The sequence below is a fragment of the Diadema setosum genome, chromosome 20 (genome assembly GCF_964275005.1).
Source record: "Diadema setosum chromosome 20, eeDiaSeto1, whole genome shotgun sequence".
Classification (NCBI taxonomy): domain Eukaryota; kingdom Metazoa; phylum Echinodermata; class Echinoidea; order Diadematoida; family Diadematidae; genus Diadema; species Diadema setosum.
The window spans coordinates 10454673-10481653 of record NC_092704.1 but is presented as its reverse complement, the minus strand read 5'-3'; the positions used below and the strand labels follow the sequence as shown (position 1 = coordinate 10481653).

Here is a 26981-nt window from a genome sequence, read left to right as displayed (position 1 = left end):
AGCAGAAGGCAGGATCTGAACTTCAACTCGGCGCGGCGGGTACAGTCAACGAGGTGAGTCGGTTGGAATCTGCACTCCGTGTAGGAATAAAGGGGGCTCTGTGGAGGGAGTATGGGGTCATCAGCGGCACACATATTGCAGGCATACTTTCTTTGGCTACTGAAGTAACAGGTACGCAAGCGTACGTGCATTCCAAAGGTTCGACGCTCATAGCAATTCATATTCATTCCATACTCTGTGCAATCCGCAACTTTGAATGCAATAATAACAAACAGAAATAGAATACAAAAATGGCGTCTCCGCTATTCAAAACGTTCGTGATCACCCTCCGTGCGGTGTTATTTTCCTCTATAATGCACTGTTCAGTGAGGATAATCCTAGTGTGATGTGAGATCGCGCGTACATTATTGCCAGAGTTATCATGTGAACTTTGAGTCGTGCCGCGGTTCCCTTCACACGAGATTTTAGGATCTTCATCAACATCGTACATGCAGTAGACCTATCAACAATGTTCCTGTTGACCTGTTCAGATGTGAGTTTCTTCAATTTGCCTCCCTCTACAAATTAAATTTGTTAAGATCGCAACTGCTGATCTGTAAATTAACAAACATGTGGGAAAAGGGGGAACCAGTGGGACTCGAACCTGTCATCAACTGCTCGAGTCCCACTGGTTCCTTTTCTCCGATATGTTTGTTAATTTGCAGATCAGCAGTTGCGATCTTAAACAAATTTAGTTTGTAGAGGGAGGCAAATTGAAGAAACTCACACCTGAACCTTCATCCCTCTAAATAATATTCTTCTTTCATTTAATGTTCCTGTTCTTGTGTTTTACTGTACAATGTATCTGTTTGATTTCCTATCTTTTTTTAACGCACGGCTTTTAACCTTTCCTGACAGGAGTATACAAGCTACATGTGTATTGACATTCAGAAAGAAGGCATTGTAAGGCTTCAACAAAAAGATGCAACTTTCTGTAAACAAAAGAAACTCCATGGATGCTTGAAATAGTTTATTGTGGCCACCTGCATGTCCCCTTTGACATTTCAGTTTGCTTGTCTGTCTGTTTGTTTGTTTTTTTGTTTGTTTGTTTGTTGCTTTTTGGGGGTATCTATTAAACTGAATCGTGTTCGTCCTAAAGTGGGATATAAAGCAAACGTGAAAACACTTGAATAGACTGAGACCACGTGATGCAGATGTTTACCTAGGCATAGTTTAAATTCCATGAAGTGTCTTTAAGAATATCGATGTGCAATGAACTTGCCCCCTATACCTTTGTTACAGCACTTAAAAAGCAGAAGGGATAGCCATGGATTGATGATCGCTACAGAACGTGTATGATTGCATTTTGGAGAGAATATGAATTTTGTAAAAATACAGCCATTAATTTTGATGAAAGGTTGAATAGGGTTTATTGTTATATTGAATTATCTGATAGTGGTAATGATATCATAATAGGCAGAAGGTTGCCAAATAACATGAATAAGAAAGTAAATAATGAGCCAAATACAATGTATTGATGGGCAACTGTCTGATGATTTAATAGGATTGCTACAGATTTTAACGTTATGTTTAAAAAGGGCCTGCGATGTCATAACCCATGACCTGCTTTTTTACTTCCGCTGAGGAAGGAGGTTATGTTTTCGTCAGCGTTTGTTTGTCTGTCCTGTGTGCAAAATAACTCAAAAGTTGTGAACGGATACGGATCAAACTTCGACTTCGAAAAAAAAAAAAAAAACTTCGAAAAGTTGACAATAGCACAAGGAACAGATTATTAGAATTTGGTAGTGATCAACGAATTTTCGAAAGATTTGTGTGTGTGTGTGTGTGTGTGTGTGTATTTTGGCAAATCAGGGATTAGGGTCAATGAACTTGAGAGTTCAAGCTGCCCGTATTTGAGGTTTGTATGGGTCTGCGCTCTCGGAGTGTTAATATATATATATATATATATATATATATATATATATCCCTAGTTGGCACCTTAGGGAGACATATTGGGGGGAAGTGTCTTCATTAGGGAGACAACTGGTCATTAAGGAGACAATTTTCTTGTCTCCATTGCGTAAATTGCCATTGAACATGTATTTTAAAATTTGCATATAAAACAAATGGAAATGTCTCCCAAATGACCCATCTAGGAGTATATATATATATATATATATATATATATATATATATAGTTCTATTCTGTGTTTCATAGCGTATTACGATGAATCAAATCTTGATTGACGCGTAAAATCATGAAACAGTACTCTCTCATTCTTCCACATAATAGTTTTACTGTTGTGCTGTGATGGGGTCTCTATAACGTAGACAAATCTAATCAGATTATAACAATGCCAAGACAAGTATGCTTGCTTGGTATCAAATTGAGGTTATTATTTTGTCAGTACTAGCTCTAACCCATGCTTTCAAATGATATAATACTACGTATTCCCTTACTGTGATATGGTGTACAAATTGTTACACAATTAAGCCTCATCATACATTAGTAACCTCATGACTAAATGCTCTGACTACCTATACAACACGGTATGTCCTTTCTTGTCAATTACACATACCCTTAAAGAACTGAATATGAGAAATACTTCTCATATGCTGCCAGTGGATTTTTTTTTTAACGCGTTACCCATAATTTTATCCAAACAGTCTCTTCATGGCAGACGTTGACGTATACGACGACACTACTCCATTATGATAATTACCATTTACATACACCCATTGTACTGTAGCTATACAGTCTAGTTAGACACCATGGTATCACAAAGTTTGTTCTACTTCTGTATATTCTTTTTTTTAGGTTATCACAAGTCGATTGTTCTGTAAGTATATCATATATATCTATATATGTTCGTTTTATTTATTGTTTGAGTGTGCATACTTTGTACAGTAATGTATCAAATTGACGCAGGGCTCCCTCGTAAAGCAGGACTTTGTGGCTCTGACTGGGACTACCCTGCCTTTGAAGAAAGCGGAATAAATATATGAATATATAAACAGATGAATGAATGAATGAATGAATGAATGAATGAATGAATGAATAGATATGTAAATAGTTATATAGATAGACAGAATAGATAGATAAATAAATAAACAAAAAATAAATAAAACATACCGTGTGTTATAGAATTGATGTAGGCCTACTTCCGTATGATTTTATGCAACTTATAAGACATTTCTTAGAGTTCCTATACATTTCTCAACAGAAATGTTCTAGGGTTGACGGTGAAGTGATTCTTTCTCTTCCTGTCCATTTTATGATTAACTTTTATTACTTTTCGATGATTTCTTCTAAATTCATCCCTCGTCATAGCTTGGGTTATAAGCATGGAAGAATCGGTTTACCCTTCCGACCACGCCCCTCTTTGTTGGAGAAAGAGGTGCAGGGACCAGTTTGTTTTTCCCATGGACCTACTACACACATGGACTATGAACGGATACCTTTCTTTGATCCTATATTCACCGCCGCCACAGCACTTGATTATGTGCAACTTAATATGTAGGGCCTACATTCAGATGTGTGGACAATGACGATTGTGTAATCGTGCATCGCCACTGGAAAAAAAAAGAACCGTCTCCCTCATTTTGGTGTTATTTGGCTGACGTGCCTTTTCAGACTCACCTGCCTTTGAATGAACACCAGTGATGGGGAGCAGCAAACCCCAAAGCATGGCAAAGTTTATGTCACAAAATTATTGGTAATTACTGAAGTGAACATTTATTGTGGAAATGCACGTTACGTTGCTTAATGACATACATGTTGTCTACCATTTATTGTCCATGTTTATTCTGAAACAATGTGCGAAAAATAAGAAAAAGCAGATTACAAATCCCAATAAACCAGCCAAAATGTTTGCTTTCTCTTTTAAAGTGCGTACATTTCGCAAATAAATTTGCTAGTTGAGCAATGGTTTCCCACTATTTTATACGCTCCAACTTCACATGCATTTTTCTCTTGATGTATAAGAGTTATCTTCTGCGCATGTAATATTTAGATTTCTCAAATCGTCGCCTTGATTTTATCCAGACTTGCTGCCGACGATGATGATGAGATCAAAGCAGGAAAGCATGTTTGATATGTTATTGTGATGCGTTTGATAGAAACAGGTGTATGAATTACAGGACAAGTCCACTTCGTAGATATGTGGATTGAGTGAGTGCAGCAATATCAGTAGAACACATTAGTGAATGTTTGGGGGAAATCAGACAATCCGTTCAAAAGTTATGAATTTTTAAAATATCTGCGCAGTCACTGCTGGATGAGAACACTACTACTGTGTAGGATGTCACATGCGTAGAACGATATATGGAAAATACAAAGAATATATATAAATATTTTTAAAAAATTATATTTTGAAAAAGGAGCACGATTCCTCGAATTGTCACTGACGTGTTAAGGGTAATATCATTCCCCCTTCCTTATGAAAGAGGTAAGTCAAGTAGTCTTTTTATTATGCAAGAAAACTGAAAATATGTTGAATTATTCAAATTCATGAAATTCTTCCGACGAGATGTTTTCATTACAACTGATTGATGTAGGGCAATTTGACAATCAGTTGCAACAATAATTATTATTGTTCTACATTGTTCTACAGTAGTCTTCTCATCCAACAGTGACTAGGGCAGAAACTTCAAAGATCCAAAACTTTTGAACGGATTGTCTGATTTTCCTCAAACTCTCGTTGATACGTTCTGCTGGTTGCTGCATTCACTCAATCCACATGTCTATGAATGTGAACTTGTCCTGTAATAAGCGAGTGATGAGTATAGGTCCACGCTTTTCCCTAGCCCAGCATCGGTTAACTCACTTTACACTTTACGGTCAAGAAACTGCGCAATCTCAACATACAGTACATACTTTTACATGGCCATTTCAGTTCCATATAGCAGCCGACATTCTTTGCTCCAACGTTGTTGGTTTTTTTTTTCCTCCACCAAATTTCATTATAAAATACAATGTACTACTGTTTCCTTGTTTTAGGTCTGTGGTATAGCATTTACAGAACACATAAATTTTGGAACAGCACACCATTTTCAAGCATAGAATTTCCAAGATTGACAAGGATTTCAATCCTTTAGATATTTTCATCGAGCGGTAGGTATACACTTTACACGGCAAGTTCATTCCACTTTGTTTGTTTGTTTATGTTTTTCTGTTTTGGAAAATGAAGTACTACATCAGCTTGAAAGTACCCGCTTGGCAATTTCTTTTATCCCTCGCTGCTCACGGTAAGTAAACAGTGCGCGAGTATATGCATCACGATCCCCCCCCCCCCCTTTTAGATCTTTTCCCCTACTATAACTTCCTATTTCATCGAACAGCACAACCTGCAGTTTAACACCAGGTGAAAAAAAAAGTCCCACTCTAGTCGATTACGTATATCATAGTTGATATCACGTAGAAATTTAACTATCCTTCCCCTGACACATTTTAACGCACGCGCGGCACGTGGGCAAGGACTAATGCTCCCTGTAGTTACGTAATGTTTCCGGAAAGCACTTCCCGAGATCGGGAACTTACGTATGATGAGACATACTTATCATAATAAAACCAGTTCGGGATTAGCTTACGCGCACTTTGGTACAAATTAATGGCCTTTTCTTTTCTCAGTTGGTTAGGCACTTTCAACTCGCTTTCAAAGCGACATGATGTACAATCTTGCCCGACGTAACAAATTATGGATTCAGTAACCATGTTCGAAAAAAGTTTGAACTTGTGCAGAATGGTCCGTCTGGAAAAGCATCCATTTCATTCTTTTTGCACTGAATGTATTTACAATCTCTTTCTATTGATATTGTCAAATACCACTTTTGCTGTCAGGTAGATATTCTGACAAGCACCATTTATGAGGATTACTTGAATAATCATTACATCACATCTTATCTCAGTGAATTTAAAAGTCCTGTTAGAAGAACAAAATGACCCTTTTCTGCTCATGCCCAAAGTGGAACCCCGAACCGGCTTTGATATCATCATCCATCCTCCTTTTAATGAGAATCATTATCTGTGGTATCATAATCATCATCATCATCATCATAAACCCTATTTACATCATATCGATGCTTGATTAATTGTCAACATTTTGGTCTTCAAATCCCTCAGACCATGGCGCTATACTACGCGTGGACATTCATCGCTCGTTAATCAATTCATGCACCCGTTTCTATCAAAAAAAAAAGTCACATAGAATTTCAAGCATGCTTTCCTGCTTTCATCTCATTATCACCGCCGACGGCCAGCACGGATTGTAGTGGATGAAAACAAGACGACGCTTTGAAATAATCAATCTAAAAAAAAAAGAACATGCGCAGAAGATGAGCAGTTGAAGTGAATGTTGGGGAATTGTCGCTCATGCAATTTCATTTGAGAAGCGCACGTATAGGGGCTAATTTAAAAGAGAAAACAAATATTTTGGGAGGTTGAAACCGATTTGCATTTGTAATATAATTTCCTCCATTTTTTGAACATTGTTTCAGAGTGTACACGGACAGTAACGGGAAATAACATGCATACTTTATCGCTATAAGCAGCGCTATCCACATGCATGTCCACAAGTGTCAACTTAAGTAATTATCAATTTTGTGACACAAATCTTTGTCATGTTTGAGGTGTGTTGTGTTGACCATCATTGGTGTTTATTCAGAGGCAGCTGAGTCTGGAAAGGCACCTCAGCCAGATAAGACCGAAATGAGGGAAACGGTTCTTTTGTCTGTGACGATGCACGATTACATAATCGTCATTGTCCAAACATCCGAATGTACTCATTAAGATGCACGAAATCGGGTAACGGCGGTAGCAATGAATCAAAGAGTGTCTTCCGTTCATAGTCCATTTAGTGTAAAATAGTACATGTATGTCCATGGTCCAATAGACGACACCCAACTCCCGTCTTGTCTCTGTTTGGAGATGCGTTTGTTCGTTTGCTTGGAGCTTTATATTCGGACGCTCTATTTGGATGTTCTTTGCGCACGCTCATCACACAGACATACACATACACAACTACAAGTTGTACTATTATTCCTGCAACTATTACTGCAATCACTATTACTACTATACGATACTACTACTCAACTAAGCTCCTCCTCCTACTACTACTACTACTATCCTACTTGGTACTGCTACTGCTACACTGTACTACTACTACTACTACTACTACGACTACTACTACTACTACTACTACTATCCTACTATTACTACTACTGCTACACTACCACTACTACTACTACTACTACTACTACTACTACTACTACTACTACTGCTACTACTGATACTACTACTACTACTAATGATAATGATAATCATTTATAACGGTAATAATAGTGATAATAACACGTTGTTAAAAGTAATGCAGCTAAAACTGCTACTATCACCACTACCACAAATAGTGCACTAGTGCGGCGTGTTTGTTTCCGATAGATGTTGCGCCTCACGTTCAATTCAATTCAGAGGTTTTATTTTCACTTTTTTCAACAGAATGTACAAAAAGAATAAATTCGACATTTTAATGAATGATACATAGATAGCAAAGAATAACATGCATTTGTCAGTAGTCATTACAAAGTGAGGCATTTTTCATACAAACATATTTATACATTGTGCGAAAAAGTGGAGGTACCCACTCAAAAGGCTGTGCTTGTACTATGTGGGCACCTCACAGGGAAAAAATAGGTGAATAGCTTAACACTACAACTAAAAACAAAAAGCCTAAATCAATCGACACATTAAATATCAAACCCACAGAGACAATTAGACATTGTAGAAGTGTATAGAGCGTTGAAAGCGACCTAGAAAGTGACATATGTAATTGCTGATAGCGGAACGTATCATCTGTTCTGTGAAGGCACGAATAAAAGTATACAAATTCGCAATAAAATAAGCGTGGGATGTGATGTGGAATGCCGCGAAAGACGCGACCTACTTAAAGGGTGTGTACAGTTCTGGTTGAGGTGAGGATTTAGCTTTTAACGTCTTGCGAGATATTCAGAAACCACTCCATGAGATGTCAAAGAGCATGCAATTCTAAGGGGTATCGAAAGTTTATTCGATGAAAATCGGTTTTAAAGTGGCTGAGATATCCAAAAACAAGGTGAAACAAAGAGATACTAATAAAGTTGGGGCATGTCGCCTTTTATTATTAGCACTTTTTTGGATATCTCAGCCATTTGAAAACCAATTTTCATCAAATAAACGTTGAATCCTTCTTAAAATTACATGCTCTTTCATATTTCATAAGAGGCTTTTCATTATCTCACTTAGGAATGTTCAAAACATGAATCCCTACCTAAACCAGTACTGTACAGTCCCTTTAACATGCCTAAGAAGAATCGATAGCATCGTGCTTACAAAATAAAACCTACATACTTCCAAAAAATAAAAAATAAACAAATAAACCAAACTTAGTTTCTTTCTGTTATACCTCATAAGACTTAAGGAGGAATAATTTCACAGCCTTCATCCCCGCCTTGCCTCCTCCTTCTTCACCGAGGAACAAGATGAGCTTACATTTATTTTTTTTTTTCAGTCAAGATGAAAACCATACTGAATACAATACAGGAAACGGCGTTTGTTAGAGTTGTCAATGCACTAAGCGCGAAGTCTATATTCGATTCTTTCCCTCCTTACACGTATTCACGTATAACAAGGGGACAAGTATTTAATTTTCGGGAGGGGAATTTCCCCTAACGATTTGCTCTGCCGGAGTTTTTTGTTTATATTCTGCACTAAGTAAATTGATTTTGGCCATGGGAGAGGGCACCGTGTGTATGCCTCCGTCTGCATAGGATGATGTTGCAACGTGTAACTCTGCACTTCGTGTTTACCCTTCATTTTGTCTCGAGTGGGAGGGGAAGAGACAAACATGATGAGCAGTGTATGTGAATACATGTATAATGTTGTATTAAAGGGGGAGATACAATCATTTTTTTAATCAAATATCTTGTTTTCATTATCTGTGTACAAACTACCGAGAGAGTATGCCTATCAATTTATCTACACATAGTCGTTTTTGTGATGGATGTCACTCGAAACCTGTAAAGCTATAAAATGGCATATTTTTTTTATATTCCGACGTTTGTTATGAATATCATTGCCTTGCATGACCCACGTCTATATCAAAGTCAACTGGAACTCCAAACGGACCTGCCCTTTAAGTCTATTTATCACCCCAAAGCAGTATCAACATCAGGACAACAACCGGAAAACATATATTACAATAATATTGATCCGTGTACATTGTCGTAATCGTCTTCTCTTCATGAAAATAAAAGGAGCCCAAGGTGAGAGCGTCGACTCTGTGTTTGTATCAGCCGAGGCTATCATAGCAACTGGTTACCATGGCGATGTTGGAGAAATTGACGAATTGCCGACAAAAGCGAGACTCCGCCCAGTACAACGTCTTCTGCTTCCCGTGGGCCGGGGGAGGGTCCGGATTCTACGCCGGTTGGTGCCAGTACCTACCTAATCACATCGAAGGTAAAGAAAGACTTGACAAAGTATGGCTTAAAGGGATGGATTCTAGTAGTTTTGGTTGAGATGAGGATTCAGCGTTTAACGTTTCGCAAGATATTTAGAAACCACTTCATGAAATGTTAAAGAGCATCAATTCTAAGGGGAAATTAAATTTTATTTGATGAAAATCGCTTTTGAAATGACTGAGATATTCAAAAACATGTTAAAACAAAAGAGATCCTAATTAAAGTCGTGGTCTGTCGCATTTTGTTAGGATCGCTTTTATTTTGTATATCTCAAGACCAATTTTCATCAAATAAACTGTGACAAAAACTTTTATGACCAATATGCTCTTAGCCAATCAGATGCAATGATTTCAGTAACTTGTAACAACTATCACAACTTTTTACTATAACACCTTTAATGAAAAGGGGCCCTGATCACGTGATCATGGAACCTATTTCGATGTCTCCATCGGACTCCATATTTGAAGGCTAACAAAAAAAAAAATATAGTGCTCCAAATGCTCAATTCATTTGTTCCTTTAAAGGAAACCAAAGCCCAAAGAGCAGTGTGGATTGAGTTAAAGCAGCAACATTAGTGGAATACATCAGTGAAAGTTTGAGAAAAAAAAATGCAAAAGTTATGAATTTTTAAAATTTGGTGTTGTAATGACTAGATAAGGAGACTACTAGAGTTTATGACGTCATGTGTGGACAACAATATAAAGAAAATAAAAATAATTCAACGGAAATTCATTTTTCATGAAAATTACACATTCCATCAACCTGTTATATGTATCATGGGTAATATCATTCCCCCTGCTTTCTGAAAGAGGTAAGTCAAGTGCTCTTTCATTAAGGTAGAAAAGTGAAAATATGTTGAATTTTCGTTATATTTTCTTTATATTGTTGTCCGCACAGTCATGATGTCATAAACTGAAGAAATTTCCTTATCCAGTCATTACAACACCAAAAATTTTAAAATTCATAATTTTTGCATCGATTGTCCGATTTTCCTCAAACTTTCACTGATGTGTTCTACTAATGCTGCTGCTTTCACACAATTCACATTGCTCTTTGGGTTTGGGTTTCCATTTGGTTTCCATTCTATCTCGGCGCTGTCGTCGAGGCACACTTCCCTTCAAAAATATTTTGACCGTTTTTAATCGGGTCACATGAATTCACACGGACGCACAACTAATGTTATTTCGTCGAGCTGAGAGCATCATGTGGTGTCACAATAGATTAATTTGCCTTCCGGCTTCTCGTCCGAAAGTGGAAAATCATATCTATTACACGTGTACGAATGACGAAATATTATATATAATATCGCAACCTTTCGATGCGTATAGTCGTGAAGTACTGCATCTCTCAGGCACTGAAAGTCTTGTAACTTGACCGATAAAAAAAACATCAGCGCACTGACTTGGGTGGATTTAACACCTCTTTAACGAGAAAGTGTTGCACCTGCGTTCTTGCCTCTATAATGTGTCTTCATATCCTTATCACATCTTCTTCCGGGACTCAAAGACGGGATGTAAACTGTTTATGGCATGTTATCCGGCACTTTTCCATTATCAAGACATTTTACCCCAAGTCGGTATGCATTAATGTCGTTGCCTGGGTGATGCCAGCAAAATGTAAGATAATCTCCGTGTCTCTCCTTAATCACCCTCTCTTTCTCTCCATCTCAATCTCTCTCTCTATCTCTTCCTCTCTTTTTCCCTCTCTTTTAATCTCTCTTCCTCCCCCGCTTTTTGGAATTGAGGTTATTTCGAGTTGTTGTGGGTTTTTTTTTTCAAGTGTTGAAGTCATACGATCATCATGGCCGCCCGTGATAATTATAACCAATGATGTATTGTTCTAGGTTTGCATATTGTATCAATAATTGTCTCCCCGAGCATGGGCAGTAACAACACACACACACACACACACACACACACACACACACACACACACACACACACGCACACACACACCCACACCCACACACACACACACACACACACACACACACACACACACAGACACACACACAAAGTCTTATGGTATGGTCGTCAGTGTGTTTGTTGTTGCTGTTGTTGTTTAATCAATTAATCATTCAAATCCCAAAAGGGATGCTACAGACCAGTTAAATTAGAATTGAATATTATACTTTTCCTTTTTTTATAAACCTAAAATGTGGATTGGACCTTACCCCTCCCCGTTACACAGACCTTGCTATATGAACTAATAATCATGAAGAGTTTGATGCCAAAACAGGTTAAGCGCCATTGGCGAACATTTTGAAATAAGTCCGTCGTCAGAGCAAAATAAAACCTTTCCAATGATACCTCACTAAAGTTGCATAACAAGGATATCTTCAAGTTATGTTAATGAATATCCCATGATTTATTATTAATGTTTTAGTAGGTTCAATTGCAAATACCAAGATAAAATCTTCCCAGTGATACCTCACTTGTTGCATATAACAAAAATATTTGTCAAGTTATGTTCATGAATATCCCATATTTTCTTTTTCTTTTTTATAGTATTGGTTTAATCGCAAATATCTCAAGTTGACAGAAATGGAGTTAAGTCGTTTTGCGACCAAACTCTTTATATGTTGGATATGTAAGGATGGGGATTTGAAAGGATGATTATTGTCTGTTTTGATACAGAGCAATGCGTGAGACATTATGCCTTTCCTTTTGTATTCAAATTTCAGTGCACGGTATACGCCTGCCTGGTCGCGAATCACGACTCAGGGAACCGCTCTACAGGGATTTGTCGTCCATGGTCCAAGATATTGTCACCATTCTCTTGCCTAAGCTCCGAGAGCGACCATTCATGTTTTTTGGACACAGGTAAATACATAGGCGTATTTATGTTTCGAAGAACAGGAAAGTAGTTTTGCCAAAATGGATACCTGCCACAAAAATGAAACAGACACTATTGTGAGAGGTCTGATTTTTTTTTCATGGCAAATTAAAGTGATTTTTAATGAATGAATGAATGAATGAATGAATGAATGAATGAATGAATGAATGAATGAATGAATGAACCCAATCGATCAATCAATCAATCAATCAATCAATCAATCAATCAATCAATCAATCAATCAGTTAAATAGATGAATGAATAAATGGGCCCTAAGTGAAAAAATGAATTCAGGTGTCGCATGAAACGTTCAAATTCGCACGAACCTTCCGTCTGTGCAATCTATTCTTAATAAGGCCATCAAAATTCGCTTGCAAAAGGTCAGTAAATCTCAGGAAATATATAGCTGAGAGTCATGTTTATATTGCACGAGAGATAATCTCCGACCGGAAACTGTCCATGTCAACCTATCTCTAATATCAATATAAGGAAATCATGTTAAACAGTGAGTATTATCCTGAGTAAAAAATCTCTCGCCCTTGTCCTCTCTGTCCTATTTTTCATAGTTAGACGGCCTCATAATGCTATTTCCTGTGTGGTTTGAATCTGTTGCTTAGCCAAAAAAAAAAAAAAAAAAAAAAAAAAAAAAAAAACACACTCAAAAAACCCAAAACAAAACAAAAAACTACATACATTATGTATGTATGTATGTATATATATATGATCCAGCACGCAGGGAGAAATTCCCTTTTTACGTCGTGTTGATGGAAAGGGGCGATAAGGACGATAGATAAGCATTACGTGGGTCCAGCCTTTCCGCAGAATAACGCAAGGAGTGATATTCAGTTCAATATAGTCAAATCAAATCTTCTTTTCAATGTCACAAATTCTCCCAGATACACAATTACTACAAAATCAATGTGATACAATCAGAAGGTAAGCAAAAACGCGCACGAGGTCGAAACCCAAAGAGCAATGTGGATTGAGTGAAAGCAGCAACATTGGTAGAACATATCAGTGGAAGTTTGAGGAAACTCGGACAATCGATGCAAAAGTTATGCATTTTTAAAGTTTTGGTGTTGGAACCGCTGGCTGAGGAGAATACTAGAGGTTATGACGTATGAGTGGACAACAATATAAAGAAAATATAAAGAAAATTCCACAAGAATTCATTTTTCATGAAAATTACAAATCCCATCAACTTGATACTGACATATGTTAAGGGAAGCAATTATCCCCATTGCTTTCTGAAAGCGGTTAGTCAAGTGCTCTTTCATAATGCTAAAAAAAGTGAATTTTTGTTGAATTTTCTTTATATTTTCTTTGAATTGTTGTCCTCTCATACGTCATAACCTCTAGTAGTCTCCTCATCCAGCTGTTCCAACACCAAAATTTAAAAATTCATAACTTTTGCATCGATTGTCCGATTTTCCTCAAACTTTCACTGGTGTGTTCTACTGATGTTACTGCTTTCACTCAATCCACATTGCTGTTTGGGTTTACGTTCCCTTTAATGTGTCAGTCTCGTTGGCATTGTTTCCTTATTGAATACGGTTAAATATGAGTTTTTAATGTTTGGTTCGAAGACACAATTGTAGGTAAAATTGACATAAATTCCATCTCCTTTTCCGGCATGTCCCAAACCTGTCGCAACCTGGGCAATGCTTGGTGTAAAGGTAGATTGTAATATGACTATGTCTCATCAAGTTTCTAGCATTTGTAGATCTGTAAGATACCAACTTCGAAATATCGGCTTCATTAGAAAATATTTGAACCGATCTTCTACCGAAAAAATAGTCCATGCTTTGACATCCTCTAGGTTTGATTTTGGAAACTCCGTCTTATTTAACTTACCACAAACTCAGCTCTCCATGCTACAGAGGCTTCAAAATGCGACAGCACGCATCATTACACTGCCCAAGAAGCACACTCACATCAACCCTATTTTGAGATCACTTCAAGTCGAAGATCGCATTATTTTTAAGATTTTACTTCTGACTTTCCATTGTATTCAGGGCACTGCTCCTCAGTATAACATTGACTTACTCCATAATTACATCCCTGCTAGATCTCTACGCTCATCCAACTCCGGTTCTCTTATACTTCCAAGATTCTCTACAATACGGGGCACACGTACCTTTGCCCATGCTGCTCCCACCTTATGGAATAACTTACCTCCAGCCATAAAAAGAAATTGTTCTTCATCAGACTCCTTTAAAAGCAGTCTAAAAACTTACCTGTTTAATGTCTCCTTTTGAATAATTATTATTTTTGAATTTTGTATGTTCTTTACCTCCTTCACTTTCTCTTCCTTCCGCGCCTAGAGCACTCTACAGAGTGGATTTGGCGCTATATAAATCATATCAATTATTATTATCATTATAGTGTCGAACTCTCGGGCCTTGTTTGCCTAGTGCCGGACTCATTGGCCTTATTTGCCTAGTGTTGAATTCATGGGCTGTATGACTCGTAGGATGTATAACTCGTGGACTTTATAACTCGTAGGCTGTGTTACTCGTGGGCTTTATATAACTAGTCGTGTGCTGTATGACTCGTATATGATCGGTGGGTATCGGACCCGTGACGTGCACCCCAAATTGCATCATCTGTTAGAAACACCACACCACAAACCTCATTCAGTTGCTGAACAGGCTGTGATGAGAAGTACCGTGGTATAGAACTATAGAAGTCAGGATCATAAATTCTGATACGAAGTATAGGAAAGATTAGTGGATAAAGCTCTGGGGCTTTTCTAGCACAAGATCCCGAGTTCGAATTCTGCCCGATGCGTTATACACACCCTCAAAAAAGACACAAACGACTTCACCCAACTATTTGTGTCGATTGAGTGACTGCAGCCATATTAGTAGAACACACAATTACCCAGTGAAAGTTCAAGAAAAAACAGACAATCCGTTTTGAAGTTAATATGAATTTTTCTAAGTTTCTGTGCATGCCATCACCAGATGAGAAGACTATTGCAGTTGTGATGTTACGGATGTACAACTATTACTCAATACGAAAAGAATTTATTACGAAGACAATTCCACAGAATTTCTTCTTTTTTTTTAAGAAAAGCAAACATCCCATCAACCACATGTCGACTTGTAGCTGGTATATTTTAAGGGTGATTATGTTCCCACTGCTTTCTGAAAGAAGTAAGTCAAGTGCTCTTTCATTTTGCTAGAAATATGAAAATATATTGAATTCGATTTATATTTTCTTTATATCGTGGAATATACGTGACATCACAAACTCTTCGTCGTCTTCTCATCCAGCAATGGCTGCATAGAAACTTTAAGATAAAAAACGAACAAATCATAACTTTTGCACGGATTGTCCGATTTTCCTCAAACTTTCACCTTATTTGGGTGACTTGACCTTTACAAGATCATAGTCTCGGAAGGATCACTGTGGCATAGCGGATAAGGCCCGGAGCTTTTCTAGCTGAAGATCATGAGTTCGAGTTCAGCCCGATGCGCATAGACCCTTTAACAAGGTGGTGTTTATACTACTTTCCCTTCTTGATCCCAGATGCACAAAATGTGTGTACCTGGCAGTATTGATGTATTGATCGATATGGAATCGGTTTCGTCTGAAATCATAACCGAGTTTAAACACATGATAATTTTAGTGCTTCTGCACTGCTTTATCGCCAAAAGAAGCAGGGGGGTGGCTCTTGCATATAAGTGCTAGCACGGAAGACTCAGATTGCAATCCATCATGTCCATGGGTATAATGTTCACCACATAGCGGTGGCTATAGTAACAGTCAAAACAATGTGACCACATTGTTGCTTCTTCGGAGATCTCATGACATAACAGATTATTGGCCGGGGGAAGTGGGTGGATGAGGCAGTCCACTGTTGACAGGACAATTATTCTGTTTATGTCTTGAAATGTTGCTCTTTGTTGGAATACAATAAAGTGAGCGAATCTAGATGACCGGCGGAGGAGAGCGGTGGGTGTTTGTAAACTCATGGGGGGGGGGGGGACACGTCGTTCTTTAATAAGTGCATGGAAATCGTTAAAGTCTCCTTAATCGAGATAATTACCTAAGTTTAGAGGCAACCTTAACATTAGTAGAAGTCCCCGAGAGATTCCCATCCAGAGGGTGTCGATGAGTGTCGGGGGAAGTCAGGCGTATTTTACCTTCTAAGGATTCCTTTCGCAATATCTTGCCTCACGTTTCATCGAGGCCTGTCCAATGCAGCAAAAGCTATATAGGTTTGGGATTGTCTGCATGTGTGCCAAGAATAGAAATGAAGAAAGACTCTCTCGATTTCCCCTTGTAATTGTAAACTCCTTTCCTGCGAGATTCCGACATTTCCGTAGATCACTTCCACGAACTATCGAATTCTCTTTAATCGACAATTGATTATCGATCGTGATGGTACAAGAAGAGAAGTAGCCATACATTTCTTTAATTATGATGTGAAAATTGATGCAGGGTTGGATTATCTTTAAAAGGAAATAATTATCATCTACCATTGGAATGATAACTCTCATGATCAGTCGTTGACTATTGCATGATTTTTTTTATTTGTGTTTTGTTTGTTTGTTTATTTGTTTGTTTGTTTATTTGTTTGTTTGGTTTCTTCTTCTTTTTTTTTTTTTTTAGTTTAGGCGCCCTTCTCTGCTACGAGGTGGCGCGGAGTCTCGTCCGAAATCACAGCATGCAACCTGAGCACCTGTTCGCGTCGGGAGCGTTAGGTCCACACGTGAGTGTTATGTTCTCCTTTCCTGTTTTGGGTCCGCCTAACCACTTCCGTGCCAGGGACTTTGGACTATTGTGTGCAATGCTAAGGGAGTTTTTGCGCCGATCAGTACTCAAAGCACACAAATGGTTAATTCTCTTGCGATCGACACTTCAAGATACCAGTGCCAGGTAAAAATGTCGGAGGCGACGATGTCACAGACAAGAATGCCAGACCTAAAAATGTCAGTGATAAAATCAGTATGTATAATTAGTGGTAAAAATGTCAGGAAGAATGTCTTTAGTATAAGTCTTAATATTAAAGAGTGTCAGATATATATATCTATATATATATATATATATATATATATATATATATATATATATATATATATTTTAATGGAAATTAAACACAGATATCGAATCGGTCCAAGGATGCCATCAAATGCTGGTATTTTCACCTCCGACATATTACTATTAGCTCTAATATCTAAGACCATCGTTGAGGACGGTTTGATTTTGCTACAACACGCATTTCCCATAGACAGCTGCCCGAGTATACTCGGGACTCGTCCTAAACGGGTTTTAAGAGTAATCATCCCGCATCCCCGCACTCAACACCACCACCACCATATGGTCACCATGGTTTCCGGGAACTGAAACAAACACACACACACACACACACACACACACACACACACACACACACACACACATATATAGTACTTCTTGATATCGACACACTTTCCGGGGAGTATGTTCTCATTCAGACGCACACATTTTTCCCTTCACGAAGCCTTATATGCATCATGATAAACGTTCATGCATTTTGATATACTAGCAAAAAACAAAAACAAAAACAAAACAAAACAAAAAACAGATAGATACAAGGAATGCATATTGATCTTCTCAGTGCACGTGACTTGCCATAACGCGGTTTCAAAGCTATCCACTCCATAAAAGCATGCACGCGTCTAAAACAATGTTACTATGCTACTCAAAGATCCATCTACATGGGATTGTCAATCTGTCCGGAAACTTGTTGGATTACTGATTTCTCCGCACTCACTTCCTCAATGAGACTGGTCTTCCCCTGTATAGCTCTCGTACAATGTGACAAAAGCGGCGAAATAGATTCCTTCCCCACCCCACCCCCTTCTTTTTTTTTGTCTGTGATGCAAACATTGATCTTTTAAGTATCGGGGTCACGAGACATGACCTATAAAAGTTGACCTTTCAATGTCTGAATGTATACAGACTCCATCATTTCACCTGACGAGTGGGGCAAAAGTACAGAAAATTAATGCGCATGCACAGATGATCTAGGACTCGACATTAGCCGCGTGGCCCAGTGGCCCGAGGCCCCCCCCCCCCCCCAAAAAAAAAAAAAAAAAAAACAAACAAACAAACAAACAAACAAACAAACAAAAAACAAACAAACAAACAAACAAACAAGCAAACAATCAAATTGATGTCGGATCACCAAAGTTCCGAAAAGGCTATCTTTTTGTGGTCCGATCGGGCACCTAAAATTCACAATTAATTTTTACGTTCACCAAAATTCCGAAAAGGTTATCTTTTGGTGGTTCGATCGGGCACCAAAAATTCAGAATGAATTTTTACGTTTCCTTCGAAATAGGGTCACTGCGCTTCTTTCTCGGACCACAAATATTTCAACTCCAAAGATTTTAGTGGTCCGAACGGGCCACCAACGAAAACAAAAATTTAGTGTCGAACCCTGTTGATAGCTATACAATGTCGTTGAAAGCCTATACAGTACATGTCAATAAACACAAGACACAAAACACATCAGGTGAAAACTCATAAACACACACACACCTATTGTTACTATAGAATCCGGGTTTTGTCCGTCACTAATGTACGGGTTGCTCACATTACTGCTAGTATCAAGTGCTTTCGCTACATTGCTTAAAGACATGTATAGTTTTGGTTGAGATGGCGGATGTAGATTTTAAATTTGAGATAATTAGAAACCACTTATGAAAATATCAGAGAGAATACAACTGTAAAAGGTTTTCAAAATTTAGTAGTGAATATCCGTTTTAAATGGCTATTTTAATCTCCGTTTTAAAATGGCTGAGATAATAAAAAAAAGTAAAGCAAAGTGGTTCTGATAAAAGGTCCCACCTTTTATCAGGACCTCTTTGTTTTTTTAATATTTCAGCTATTTCGAAACAATTTTCATCAAAACTTTGAGTTTCTTTTGGAATCGTATGCTCTAAGAGGTTTTTCATTATCTCATCGAAAAGATAGAAACCTGAAGCCCCATTTCAACCAAAACTATATCATCCCTTTAATATCACACGGTGGATAATAAAAAGGAAGTCGTTCTCCGCATCGAAAGCGTCTGTACAAGAGCATTGTCCTTTCGCGTACTTTCCAGACAACAAGAATGTTGGAAGCGCTTCCTTGTTACTGAACTCTTATCATCATTGAAGCGTAAACAAATCAACGCAATTCGCTACCTTTTTCCAAGAAATCAGGATGGGCCGTCAGGTCAACAGCATTCAGTTAAAGTAGGCTTGAACTTGGATGTACATGTACATTTAATCTGCTTGGTAACAAGCTGATTTTTTTTTAAAGGATAAGTCCAGAAATATGTCTAAAATAACATACTGAAAGTCCTCATGAATCCTCGGTCATTTTTCACTATCCAAGAATGCGTCCGCCGTTTTCCTGTTTTGTTCTTAACTTTTCAAGTGGGTATCACCTATACACACTTTCCATGTCTATACATGTGTTTTGAAACATATATATATATATATATATATATATATATATATATATATATAATGAAACAATGGTCATGAATGCTATGAAGCAAAGACTTCTTTTTTTACCTGCTGCATACAATCGGTATCTTCCTTTTCTTCGTCGTCATCGTCTTCTTCTTCTTCTTCTTCTTTTCACTTTCCGGATGTATATACAGCTTATACGCTTTTGTTTATGCGTGATGTTCCTGCTACAGCTGTACATGATTAACAAAACACAGTTTTGCTTCAAAGCTGATAAAACAGAAATAACTTGTCTTTGATGCATATGCAAGTTACAGTGTGAAGTGAATATCTATAATTATAGGCCTATGTTTCTCAGCATAGACACAATATTGCTTCAACGTCATGTACAAACTCGAGTGCTAAGACATGTTTACATACCTAGAAGGTACGATTTGTAGCAATGTTTATAGTGATCCGTTATGCTGTGTTAACCCTGTTGAATTATGATTTTTTTTTTTCAGGTGTATCTATCAGATATAAGTTTCTCCTTATAACGTCGCTTACTTTATTCCTCGTTACTTACTTATTATTTTCCCCGCTGATTATATACAATAATTACGTAAGATATAGTTTCACTCGTGTGTTTGTGACGTCATTCTTGCGATATAACGCATTCTCATGTATACTATATTGTCTGGTGTCGTTTTGTCATTATGATGACCATGATGTAAACTGTAAAGTGAGTCTTGTAAAGTATTTTCTTTTAACTTCAGGTGATTACACTTTCATAATTGGTTAAATTTTACTGAACTTATTAATGAACTAAAAAATTGGAAATTTTTAATATCAACAGGCATTAAGGGAACGCGGGCGAAAAAAAAAAAAGTTGAGCATTTTCAGAAGTTTTATCTGGTATGAATATGGATGCCATTATAACACTTTGATAGCGGAAAATGGTTGTTTGTTTATCTCCCTTGCCTATTCTTATCAGCAAATTCTCTTGACAAATCTTTGTTCTAAGTGTCTGTATGACTAGTGATTCTGAGATGGGTAAGCCTACTTTGCTGTGGACTTAAATATTCTCGTAATGCTGTTATAAAAGTATATGATGTATTTGTTTTGTAGGTACATTTAGAGTGGAAAATAAGCAAACATTCTATATCAAATCTTTTTCGTGAAACAAAGCGAGGTAGTACAGCATAAGCATTTAAAGCTGTTTTTTGCATGCTCTTCTTTCTTTCTTTTTTCTTCCTGTTTTCCCAAAAGTCGCCTCTTAGACAAAAGCACCGCAAGGGATGGGCTAAAATGAGTGAGTCGCAGTTCTTGGACAACCTACGGAAGCTGGGCGGCACTCCGCCCGAAGTCATGGCGAACGAGGGACTAATGAAGCTGTTCTTGCCCTGCATAAGGTCGGAGTTCAAAATCGTTGAAGAATACGAGTAAGTCAACTTGACCATTACTGATTTTGATGTATAAATACTCATCTTGAACAACAGAGCACCATCTTTGGGTCTTTTTCTAATTATCTTTTTTTTTTTGGTTATGTATAATATATAACACTTTTAAATTTTGTAATTCAAGTTGTGAGGTTTCTGCAGTGTTCATCCAAAGTTTGTTTGTTTTGTTTGTTTTTTGTTTTGTTATTATTTTTAACATGCAGGTCATGTCTTGTGTTCGAGAGAAAAGAAGATAAATGGAGAGAGAGGGGGGAGGGAGAGAGAGAGAGAGCAAAAGAGGGAGGTAACAGTGTGTGCGTATGTTACAATACACTACATTACAATACAATAGAGCCTACAATAAAATCGAAATAATGCAATTAAGGAATAATAACCTCTTCTAATGAGGCTCAGAGCGCCCACAAAATTACAAAAACGGAACATTTTGTAGACACAATGCAGAATAATCAGCGAAAACATTAACCTTCAAACCATCATTAAATTTGGATGTCTTCCTCTTCTCCCTTTCCTCCTCTCCCTCCTCCTCCTCCTCCTCTTCCTCCTCCTCCTCTTCCTCCTCCTCTTCCTCCTCCTCCTCTTCCTCCTCCTCCTCTTTCTCCTCCTTCTCCTCCTCCTCTTCCTCTTCTTCTCCGTCGTGCAGTGACCCGCCCCCAGCAAAACCATACCTGTCATGCCCGCTAACGTTTTTTCATGGAACTGAGGACTTTGCAGTGCCTCAAGATGGTATGCTATGTCGCATTCTTCTATCTCTGATTGTATGATTACCTTATAGACATAATTTACCATTTGCAGATGAAACAAAAAAACCAGCATTAGTGCTTTAAAAATAGTTCAGAAATGTGAGTTAGGGATAGAAACAACCACTATAAAAATTTGAATCCGTGTTATCGATATTAAAGGGTGTGTACAGTTGTGGTCGAGGTGGGGATTTAGCTTTTAACGTTTTGTGAGATATTCAGAAACCACTCTATGAGATGTCAAAGAGCATGCAGTTCTAAGGGGTATCAAAAGTTTATTCGATGAAAATCGGTTTTGAAATGGCTGAGATATCCAAAAACAAAGTGAAACAAAGAGATACTAATAAAGTTGGGGCATATCGCCTTTTATTATTAGCACTTTTTTTTATATCTCAGCCATTTGAAAACCAATTTTCATCAAATAAACGTTGAATCCTTCTTAAAATTACATGCTCTTGCATATTTCATAAGAGGCTTTTCATTATCTCACTTGGGAATGTTCAAAACATGAATCCCTACTTCAACCAGTACTGTACAGTCCCTTTAAGTATTGTTAAATACACAAAATGTGAACAATAGTTATAATAATGAAACTAAACCGTCTACAGTTATGGTTATTTGAGAAAAAATACTGATATCTCCTTGTATTTTAGGCTTTATTGCAAAAATCTTATATGGTAGGGTATTCTGTGATACAACAGATCTACACATAAGTATCAAATGTGATATCTTGAACATTTTTTTAAAATCACTGCTCCCGAAGTAAACTGGACCTTTAATACGGTTGAACTAATGCATCATGTATGATGTCATCGGGAAACATCACCACACTCCCAGATATTCAAGTCTTTTCTTGAAATGATAAGTTGTTTCTAAAGCAACCTTACTTAAAAACAAAAGTAACTTTGGGGGGTTGTGCCTTCAGTTGTGCTGCTCCAAAACTTTAGAATAAATCAACTGAGAAAATGAGGAAGACCCCATCACTTACTGTCTTCAAATCTTTGTTGAAGACTTACCATTTTTCAGAAGCCGTTGATAATTTGTTATTTATCTTTTGTGTGTCTAATCAGTAGCAATGTTAGGAGCTATGTTACATCACAGAGCAGTAAAGTCTATTTCTACAGTAGCTTCGCTACACAAATTTGTTTAATTGTTAAATTATCATTATCTCAGAAAGAGCACTTCAGTATACTCATCAAAATCCAAAATCTAACGCTAAATATTAACTTGATAAAGGGACGGTATATGTATGTATATATATATATATATATATATATATATATATATATATATATATATATATAGAAGTATTGGAACAAGTTCACTCGGTTGACATCAGGTTCATCGGTGTTTTATTGCTACTCGGAGTTTCATGCCACCTTCATTTAGGGGCAATCATCAGGCAATGATTAAATACATCCCAGAAATGCATTTGGATTGAATTAACGCATTTTAAGCGCGTGATACCAAAACAAAAACAAAACAAAACAAACTATACGCGCCTGGGCCATAGTGACCAGTGCGCGCTTAATCATATCCATTATTACGTATATCAGGCAATGATTAAACCGTTGGACAATATGCATCGACACCATAAGCTTGTGCGCTATGACCGTAGTTACCAGCGCGTACTGGATCACATTCATTATTACGCAATAATGATAATTACAATTGTTCAATGCATCGGATAGACTTGACGCGCTTTATAGCGCGTGACACTATAACAAGGTAACAAAGTAACAATAGAAGCCAGTGCGTGCTGAATCACATTCATTATTACGTATGAGTAATAGCATCTGGAAATTTGCATTGATGTAAAGAAAGCCCAGGTGTATACATGCATCAAATTAAACAAATATGCGATGAATTATTAAACAAAATTGTTAAGAGTTATTAAACAAATAAATTGCGATGAAGATAGTTCACACTTAGATGCAGAATACTGAAGGATGGATTATTGCAGAAATCCTTCAGTAAACAGGAGGACACGACGATTTCAATCTAAGACTTGAAATTACAGATGTAGAATTTATTTTCATGGCGGCACTTCGACACAAGTTCTGGTCTCTTGTTTAGTAGCGTTTGCTTACATGCGTTCATGATAAGAAGCTTCTCGGTGATTGCCCCTAAATGAAGGTGGCATGAAACTCCGAGTAGCAATAAAACACCGATGAACCTGATGTCAACCGAGTGAACTTGTTCCAATACTTCTGTCTAAAGCTCTTCCTTTGAGGATATCGAGCACTCTTCATAGAAGGATAGAACCACCAAGTGTGTATATATATATATATATATATATATATATATATATATATATATATATATATATATGGTGTTGGTTGAGATGAGGATTTAGCATTTAACTTTTGGCAAGATACTTAGAAACTACCACATGAAGTGTTAAAGAGCAAACAATTCTACTAGGAATTCAAATGTTATTTAATGAAAATCGGTTTGAAAAAGCTGAAATATCCAAAAAACAAAGTAAAACAAAACGATCCTAATAAAATGTGGGTCCAACCTTTTATTAGGATCACTTTTTGTTGGATATCTCAGCTATTTTAAAACCATTTTTTATCAAATAAACTTTGAATTCGTCAAAGAACTACAAGATATTTCATATTTCATTAGAGGTTTTTCGATATCTCACTAAAAAAAATTGGAAACCTGAAGGCCCATCTTAAGCGGAACTATACCATCCCTTTAATTGCTCTAATACTCCCACTATGATAGCCCCTTCTCATTTAAATGGTGTAATCCTCACACAGTTTCAAAAGGATCTCCGTGCATGAGAAAAGTATCGATTTACAGCAATATGTGTTCATACCGATGTAACTTATTTTGCTTTCCATTGAAAGCAATGAAATACGGGGTGCGGGGAATGTAACCACCTCTCTTTGTTTAAATATACAGATTTGATAAAAGTTGTGTTTTATTTTCTGTAACAATTTTCCAGAGTGGACTGCAGTTACGACGAGCAAGTCCTTCCACTCCGAGCTTCTACCGGGAGGACACTTCTACCTTATGCAGGCTGAAAACACTCGCCGCATTTGTGCTCGAATAGCTGACATCCTCCCCAAGAAGCAATGAAGAACTTCCGGGGTCACGTTGTCGCTGATGTCCAAGCAAGGAATTATCGATGGCGCAATCATTGATCGTTGAACTGCAGTCAAATCGATCACGCGTTGTTTGTTGGAGATCGATACATTCTATTTTCCTTTGTTTCAGTTTTAATTTCATAACACGTCTCTATCCGAAAGTCATCGGTCTGCAGACTGTCAACAGACTGGGGCTGTACTTTCCATTACTGCGTAGTCCTTGTCTGCTGTTCACTGCAGACAAGGGGATGGGTCTTTCAGGTCGTGGAGATGGGAGTGATCCACATTAATATAAGCTCTGCTTTGAAATAGATTTCTCTATTATTTTATCTAAATAATTTTTGTTTTTCAGTTCGTATGACTGCTAAATAATTAGTTTTTTTAATCTTAATATCATGTATCATATTATTAAAGATTATGATGCTAAATCTATTATGTTTTGATATGTTGCTTATAAGTTATAAATCGTGTATAAGAACTTTGTTGCATTATTATAATTATTTTATTGATTGGCAAAAAAGTAATCAGTGGTTGACTTGAAAAAAGGACACTGCCAAATAGGTCAACAAATATGTAGATTTTGGTTTCATAGATAATAATAATAATAATAATAATAATAATAATAATAATAATAATAATAATAATAATAATAATAATAATAATAATAATAATAATAATAATAACAATTATTATTATTATTATTATTATCATAGATAATCATACGCATACCTTCACAGAAAAAAAAAAGTTGTTATTGACAAGAAAGTTTATTCAGGCTTGCTCAACATACCGACAACTTATAAAGATGTAAATGGGTCCCCCAAAATGAGGTGTGTTAAGTGGGAACATAATGACTCGGATGGCTCGTACAACGAATTCGGGGGGGGGGGGGGGAGGGGAGAATGAACTTAAGTAGATTAGTAAATCAAACTTTTTTTTACCCTGAATGTAACAAGCTGTCGGCCTTTCTACAGTAATCAAGAAAATAGTCTTTTTTTTTAAATATATGAAATTATTTTATTCATATTGTCAGAGAAATATCGTCTCAACATTACTCTTGAGAGACTGCTGGGACACAGTCATATTATATGCGATGTGTGTAAGTACAATCACCTATCGTGGGTGGCATATTTGACTTGTCAAAACCACAACGTCGAATAGCTTGACCAGTTCGGTTCTCAAGATAACACCACAGTCATACTATACTGTAAGGGGAAATGCTTTCCATGAGAAAATATGAATGGCGTTTAGTGCTTGTGTGGGCGAGCCGCTTGCGACTGTGAATACCCAATGAGCTATTGTTGTACTCGAAACAGAAAAATGTTTGCCGTCGGAAAATAAAACTGGCATTTGTGCTGAACTTGCGGTTGTACTATAGAAATTGAACTGTGTTATAAAAAGCAACTGCATGTTTCTCTGATTTAAAACAAGCAAACATTTATATGCTGAAGTTGAACGCATATTTCATTGCAAATTGAAGGTGGTCAGAAATATGGCAGAATGATTTCATTCGATGGCAGCTGAAAACATTTCTTGTAATACACGCGTATTCACATCCTGTCCGGGCATCATGTCAGTGAACTCCGTTATCGTTTCACCGTGTAGCTCTTACAGTTTCCTGGTGGTAAAATGGGCCCGGTACCTGAAGATCATCGCACGAACACACAATGATATTGATATTGCATGTATACCCATTGTATTGTCATATATGTATCTATGTTTATCGCACATCTGGTGTGTCTTGTACGCTTGCATTCTACGATTTTACCGGTGTGTTCTATCGTTTGCATGCAAGTAAAACAAATTTCCAGAAATAGACAATAAAATCAAATTGAATTGAATTGAATTGAACTGAATTGAATTGAATTGAATTGAATTGAATTGAATTGAATTGAATTGAATTGAATTGAATTGAATTGAATTGAATTGAATTGAATTGAATTGAATGGG

General features: G+C 37.1%; 1 protein-coding gene across 1 annotated transcript; it reads left to right on the top strand.

Annotated features, from left to right (window-relative positions):
* Positions 1-25159, top strand: LOC140243914 (S-acyl fatty acid synthase thioesterase, medium chain-like). The gene is made up of 7 exons (XM_072323583.1): positions 1-171; positions 9265-9469; positions 12155-12293; positions 16927-17026; positions 21006-21178; positions 21837-21919; positions 24890-25159. Exons 2-7 carry the CDS (start codon positions 9331-9333, stop codon positions 25021-25023), a joined length of 768 nt encoding a protein of 255 aa, XP_072179684.1. The 5' UTR covers positions 1-171; positions 9265-9330; the 3' UTR covers positions 25024-25159.
* The last annotated feature ends 1822 nt before the right edge of the window (positions 25160-26981 follow it).

What these genes read in the sequence shown, in the direction of transcription:
- LOC140243914 (XM_072323583.1), top strand. Translation starts at nt 9,331, where the DNA reads ATGGCGATGTTGGAGAAATTGACGAATTGCCGACAAAAGCGAGACTCC. An exon ending in CGGGAGCGTTAGGTCCACAC is followed by an intron (nt 17,027 to 21,005) that starts GTGAGTGTTATG and finishes TTTTCCCAAAAG; the next exon opens with TCGCCTCTTAGACAAAAGCA. An exon ending in AAAATCGTTGAAGAATACGA is followed by an intron (nt 21,179 to 21,836) that starts GTAAGTCAACTT and finishes TCCGTCGTGCAG; the next exon opens with TGACCCGCCCCCAGCAAAAC.